The sequence below is a fragment of the Berghia stephanieae genome, chromosome 1 (genome assembly GCF_034508935.2).
Source record: "Berghia stephanieae isolate SIO BIC M18660-M18661 chromosome 1, UCSD_Bste_1.3, whole genome shotgun sequence".
Lineage (NCBI taxonomy): Eukaryota > Metazoa > Mollusca > Gastropoda > Nudibranchia > Aeolidiidae > Berghia > Berghia stephanieae.
In genome coordinates this window covers 131,746,771-131,753,660 of record NC_088360.1, presented here as the reverse complement: position 1 = coordinate 131,753,660, position 6,890 = coordinate 131,746,771, and the positions used below count along the sequence as shown (strand labels likewise).

Below are 6,890 nucleotides of genomic sequence, written 5' to 3'. Positions count from 1 at the left end.
GTATATTATACTTCAAATGACACCTTTTCTTAATTATTTCTAAACGCGTAAAAACAAACATCTTCACATTTCTTTTTCATTCTTAAAATCCAACCGTGGTGTAGTGGTTTAGCACTCCACTTAGTAGTCAGTAGGTAAATAATTACCCCAACAGAAAATTTAGTATAATTCAAAAAAAAAAAAAACAAACAAAAAAAAAATAAAAGAAAAAGAAAAGAAAACACGCAAGCCACCAGGATATGATAGTAAATTGTCTATCAAAAGTGAGTAGTTTTCTTAGTGGGGGTGGGGAGTCAACAGACTTTGGCATCTTTTTGAGTGTTTTGGCATTTTTTGAGTCTTTCCCTGGCATTTTGTTGAAAAATAATCTGGCAACCCTGCTCCTCAGCCAAGAATATCCAGCAAAAATTTCCCGTGATTGAGACTGGCTTATACTTATTATTGATCTCCAATGTTTAATCATTTAAATCATTACATCATAGCTCCATAATGCTTTGAGTGTATACACATGATGTCGCATTTCAGCAATACAATGTTAATAACACGCTAAATCTTCCTTCGAACTCTTCTGGTAAGTTTGTTCACAATTAAATGAAACTGAAACATGAATCACAGCACGTTCACATGGAACTCTCTTGGTAACTTATAGGTTTGGTCTTTGAGTATAGTAAGAAAGAGAAATCGGAGGCCTTCCATAAGCTCCTCGTGCTAAGGGAAACAACCCAAGTATTCCTTTAACTTTAACTAATCCGGCCCTAGGAAAAAATAAACGAAGTGTAAAGTGGCAATTCTTTCTCGTCTGCCCATGGCTATTCGGACTCAAAGTCTAATATGCATGCGCAAACACTGGGGAAGGGGCGGGGGGGGGGGGCAGAGGGTGGTACTGATATAAAATTAGAAGAAGAGTTCAGAAGAAATTCTGCTTTGCCCATATATCACACTGACTCGGCTCATATCCGTACTTCGGTCTGTAGACGGATTGTTACCTGTCATATATTTCTTTTATCCTGATTTTATGTTGTTAGAAAAAGCTTTGTCTTTAGATCACTGTTACTTTGACTTTTTTTTTTGTTTTTTGTTCTTTTAAAATCTAATTGGACTTCCAATTGATCTATGATTTTGTCTTTCTTGTCAAATAAAGCGGGTTTATACTACTTTAGCTACCATACCATTAGTGTTGTTTTCATTTGCTTCAATTTTATGTAATTATAAATAATTCAAATAATTTGAAATAAAAACAAAAAACAACATACAAAAGCTATACTGCCATGGGAGACTATTCAGACCGACTCTGAATAAATCTGTTGATTGCATATGATGCGCATTGGAATTTGAGTCAGAATAGCAACAGGAGACAATTCAGACTCGAGTCTGAATAGCCGCAGCCAAAAATAAAATCTAGTACCTTTGAACTAACCCTAATTAAAACTAGTTAGGAAAAACAAACACCCTAGGACATTTACTAAGACCTATAACTAACCCTAATAGAAAAAAAAACCCTAGGACTGCTTAGCACTATCTTTCAATACTTCAACGACAAAATGGCAGCGGAGAACCAAAACAATGGTCATGTTAGTGTTAGGAAATGTTACTCTTTCACTAATCTATCAAGGTTTGTTGTAGAGTTTTTAAAATGCTACATTGACAAATTGAATAAATAAATGCCTGACAAAAGATCCACAGCAAAAGTATACTAAATGAACAGAGATGCCGGACCGAGGAGCTTATGGAATTTCTTCCAGAGAAATGATTTCAGAAATTATTGTTTGAAATAATCCAAGAATTATTAATTATACTATTTTTACATACAAATGTTTAATTTGTTCCTTTCCTTTAAATATTAAAAAAAAAAATAATAATAATAAATTATAATGACAATGGAAAACATAGGAGAAGAACTGGAAGAGAAACCATATTTGTATCCAACACTATTCAATATATATATATATATTTGCAAATTAAGCCTGAAACATTGATGTAGACTGTCCCAAACATTGTGGTAAATATTTTAAATAATAATTCGCTCCATTACTACATGTCGAGCACTTTTCGTACCATATTTGTATCAAACACGATTCAATATATATATATATATATATATATATATATATATATATATATATATATATTACTAGTAAAAAGCCCGCAATTTTGCGGGGAAAGAACTATTTTCATTCGATACTGTACTCACCATGATTTAATGAGGGCAGATTGGTAAACAACGTTGTCTATGTAATTTGGTATATCTTCGGTTGATTTTTCTGTGTGGCCCAATAATATATTTAATAATATATTCCTCAACTAACCCCCCAAAAATTAAACCTAGTACCTTTAATTAACCCCAATAGGAAAAACAAACACCCTAGCACTTTAATAATACTTATGACTAACCCTAATAGGAAAAAAAAATCATCCGATCTCGAGCTAACCCTAATAGAAAAAATCATGACAAATTGAATAAATAAACGCCTGACAAAAGATCAAAGGTGAAAATACAAATTTAAAGAATACTGGGGATGTAGGAGCTTTCGGAATGTCTCCCCTTTACTTAACTTATGGAAAAACAAACTTCCTAGCACCTTTATGACTTATGACTAACCTCTCGAGCTAACCCTAATAGAAAATAAAAAACAACTCTCGGACTGCTTTGCGCTACCTTTCAATATTTAACAAATCAAAAAGGCGGCTGAAAATCAAAACAATGGTCAAATTAAGAAATTTTAAACTTTCACAAATCTATCAAGGTTTGTTCTAGGGTTTTTAAAATACTTCTAGATATAATGACAAATTGATTAAATAAATGCCTGACAAAATATCAACGGTGAAAATACAAATTTAAAGAATACTGGGGATGTAGGAGCTTTCGGAATGTCTCCCCTTTACTCAACTTATGGAAAAACAAACATCCTAGCACCTTTACTCAGACTTATGACTAACCTTAATAGAAAAAGAAATATCCTCGATCTCGAGCTAACCCTTATAGTAAAAAAAGAATCAAAACTGATCACCGCTAAATCAACAACACAACGGAAGTAATAATAATACTTGATATCATAAATAGATGACGCAAATTGACAACTTTTTAGTGTCAAAATTAGTTGATTTTGGGAGCCAAGTGTCGTCGGTACATATTTTATGATATTATCTGTTTGACTCAACGAACTTTCAAACTGACTTTAAATTATAAAAGGAAATCAAGTTATCTGTTTATCTTTAAAAAATACATTTCTAATTTTCAAATCTTTCAGTAGAGTTGTGTGCCGTATCAATTTTTTTATTGACTCAAATAAGCACAATGTTCTCCACAATGCTATATTTTTTAAAGAAAGGATATATATATATATATATATATATATTTTTATATATATATATATATATATATATATATATATATATATATATATATATATATATATTGAATAATGTTGGATACAAATATGGTACAAATAGAGCTCGACATGTAACAAATTATTATTGTAATATTTACCACGATGTTGGAGTCCGTCTACATTGATGTTTCAAGCTTTACGGCCATCGTCAGGACTGTGTGTTACATGGGTTTGGTTTGTTGTGTATTCGCACAACAAACCAAACCCATGTAACACACAGTCCTGATGATGACCGTAAGGCCTTAAACATCAATGTAGACTGACTCCAACATCGTGGTAAATATTACAATAATATATATATATATATATATATATATATATATATATATATATATATATATATATATATATATATATATATATATATATATATATATATATAATATATATATATATAACCAAGCAATTTATCCAATTTCAGATCAGAGTCAGAATGGTTCGGATTGCTGTCATAGGTGCAGGACAGATGGGGGTGAAAATTGCAGGTAAAGTAATGGGAGTGTCTATACAGACATAATTATGTTCACACCAAACAAATTTTGCTATTCATGGAATCGCTTGAGAGTTCATGAAGGCTACAGTACTGGCGATTGAGTGGGTAATAACATGGCCCCACAGTTTTATGCATTTTTAGATTTGAATAATATGCACCAGGTTTAATAAATATACATGCAATGCAGAGGAAAATATGCAAAATTATGCATATTACTTATTCTGATTGAAAATAAAAAATATATTTTGCGTATGCAAACCAAAATTTGAAAGGTCGTGGTTGTGCTTGTAGTAGTTGTGGTGGGAATGGTGTTGTTGTGGTGGTGTTTTTAATAGTAGTAAAGTAGTGTGGGGGATGATTATGTGGTGGTGGTGCTAGGATGGCGATGTGTTAGTGGTGGTTGTAGTGGTAGCGGGAGGGATGATGATGTAGTGGTGGTTGTAGTAGTGGTGGTAGGAATGATGTGGTCGTGGTGGTGATTGTATTAGTGGCTGGAGGGATGACGATGTTGTGATCCTTTAATTTTAACATTTATAGTGAATTTTTCTTCTTTTATGCATCCAAAAGAACACCAAAATGCAAGAATAAGTGATGAAAGGCAAGATATGCGGCTGCATTGCATGATCGCTTTTTTCTAGAGGGCTGGAATAATTGATCAGGGCTGCCAGTGTTCCTGAGTTCCTCACAACCAATTTCGACTTCAAAAGTTCCAAATAAAACTTCATGTGTCTAAACACTACTAATGTGACCCCCTTGAAAAATGCATCTGTTTTGATAAACAAAAAAAAAACCCAATAGAATTGACTAGACTCAGAAAAACTTTGATATTTAAAGAAAAAAAGAATTAATATTAAAAACACGATTCTCTGTGTGGCCACCTGGCAGCTTTGATTGTGACATATTGCATAAAGTGCAACCTGGATAACGACTCCCCTGAATAACAACAACCTAGGGGGTAGTTATGTTTAGCCACATAAATTTTTATTTGGAACTTTTGAAGTCAAAGTTGGCTGCGAGGAACTCAGGCCACTGGTAACCCTGATCAATTACCCAGGGGGTAGCATGGCTCATTGGTTCGGTCTTTGCCTCATACCCAAAAGGTACCGAGTTCGATCACCTGCCGCTGCGTTGTGTGGCCTTGAGCAAGTTACCTCGCCTTAGCTCAATTTGCGGCGCTGCACTGTGGCTGACGCCTGGGTTATTCCAGTCTTCCCTTAGAATAGACCCCAGAGATAAATTTCCCCTATGGGATGAATAAAGGGAATTTTAATCTCTGGATAGCGACATTGACCTGTACTCACTTCATTTCCTGTTATTATCAACATAAGTGCCTTCTCCACTCACGTCTGTGTGTCATGTCTCTACCTTTATGTTAAGTGTGGCTGTTGGCTTGTGACCCTTTTGAGCAAGTTTAGTGAATTTTACGCTATATAAATGTTCAAATACTAAAGATGTAATCATTTTTTTTAATAGGTGAGATGGCCTACCACGGTCACAGAGTAAAGATTTACGACAAAGATCCATCCAACCTGGATAAGGTTCACAACATTTTAGAAGACGACAAAAAGGATCTGTACAACAGTGGTCTTTTACCCAATAAAAATTTTGTGGTGAGTATTTTTATTCTTGTATTTATTTAAAAGCGCTCACTCATTTCTTCTTTATTTGTTACCCCAAAGTATAAATGGATAATGGTAATTAATTTGGAAATAATTTTTGTGGTAGATAAATTTGTTCAATACCAGATACATTGTTATCACGTCTTTACAATCATCCTCATAGTGCGGCTATGTGATCGGAAGGTCCTTGGTTCGAGCCTCGCTCAGGGCATAGTTGAGTCAGTGGAAAAGGCTCTTTACTCACATTCTCTCACTGTAATTAGGTCTGGGTGGGGTTCCGACCTCCCATAGTGGGCAGGGAGGTCCTTACTGTGTCTTCTATCCCCCTGTACCTGCTTTTCAATTGTTTCCTGTCATTGTCTTGGAATGAGATTACTTGGTTTTGTCCTGATCCTTTCCGGCGTTCCTTAGCTGGGAGGGATATAGTCGAATGTATAGTTATAGTTTTGGGAGATGATATTTTTTTCTTTGTAAATCATCTCTCTGTTATGCATTGTATTATTTTAGTTTACATATTATATTCTTGGATTGGTAACCATTTGAGTGTATTCCTCTAAGTTGGGACCTGTGCTTGTGTCTGGATGAGATTTTTAGGTGATCTCAAACTAAGTACTTTGACAGTGTGCTCTTGGAATCTACACCTGTTCCCTATTTGAACCAATTCCCCTTTGTCTTACCTTTTCTTTTGTGCTTTAATTGTAATTCTATAACTTTTTACTATCCCATTTTCTTCCTTTTTACTGGCGCTGATATGACCTTAATGTGTTGCAAGCGCCGTAAAACCCTTAAAAACAAAAACAAACTGTAATTAGGTTTAAAATAGGTACCTGGCCATTAACAGCATTGTCTCTGTCCGAAAAAATTGTAATATCACCTAACAGGCGTCATGCCTTGTTCTACATGCTATGTTTTTCTGTTGGTCAGGAATCCCTTGTAAAGCACTTTGAGCATGTGTAGTGGATATTGCGCCACAGAAACTGTGGACATTTCAGGTTTCCCCTTTATCACCAAAACACTATGAATGAAACACTAAGGATATTTGATATCTCATTCGTCCTTATGTTTCATTCATTGTGTTTTGTTGATAAAAGGGGAAACTCGAAACATCCACATTATCTGTCTTCGTCTAATAAATTGAAGCTTACAATTCAATAATTATCTTTATCTTTTTACTGTGTCCAAAGGGTATCAAGCAATTGTTGTTGTCCCTTGTATATATAACAGAAGCAGATATAAACTATGGCTGTATTGGGCTCATTGCCCTTATAATTTCTACTATTGGTGCTTTCTCAAGGAAATTGCTTTACAGTGCAGCACATACTCCTCATCCTAGCTTAGACAAAATATGTGTGACGAGGAATCCATAAAAACTAGGAACATGCAAATTTA

At 34.4% G+C, this 6,890-nt stretch overlaps 1 protein-coding gene across 1 annotated transcript in view; it reads left to right on the top strand.

The window, feature by feature from the left end:
* Positions 1 to 379: 379 nt before the first annotated feature.
* The window catches only part of LOC144965545 (putative 3-hydroxybutyryl-CoA dehydrogenase), a 13,328-nt gene continuing 6,817 nt past the window's right edge, over positions 380 to 6,890 (top strand). Inside the window, exons 1-3 of the mRNA XM_078900978.1 lie at positions 380 to 571; positions 3,811 to 3,874; positions 5,356 to 5,492. Coding sequence (XP_078757104.1) covers positions 3,823 to 3,874; positions 5,356 to 5,492 — 189 coding nt within the window. The 5' untranslated portion in view covers positions 380 to 571; positions 3,811 to 3,822. The remainder of the gene's footprint in view (positions 572 to 3,810; positions 3,875 to 5,355; positions 5,493 to 6,890) is intronic.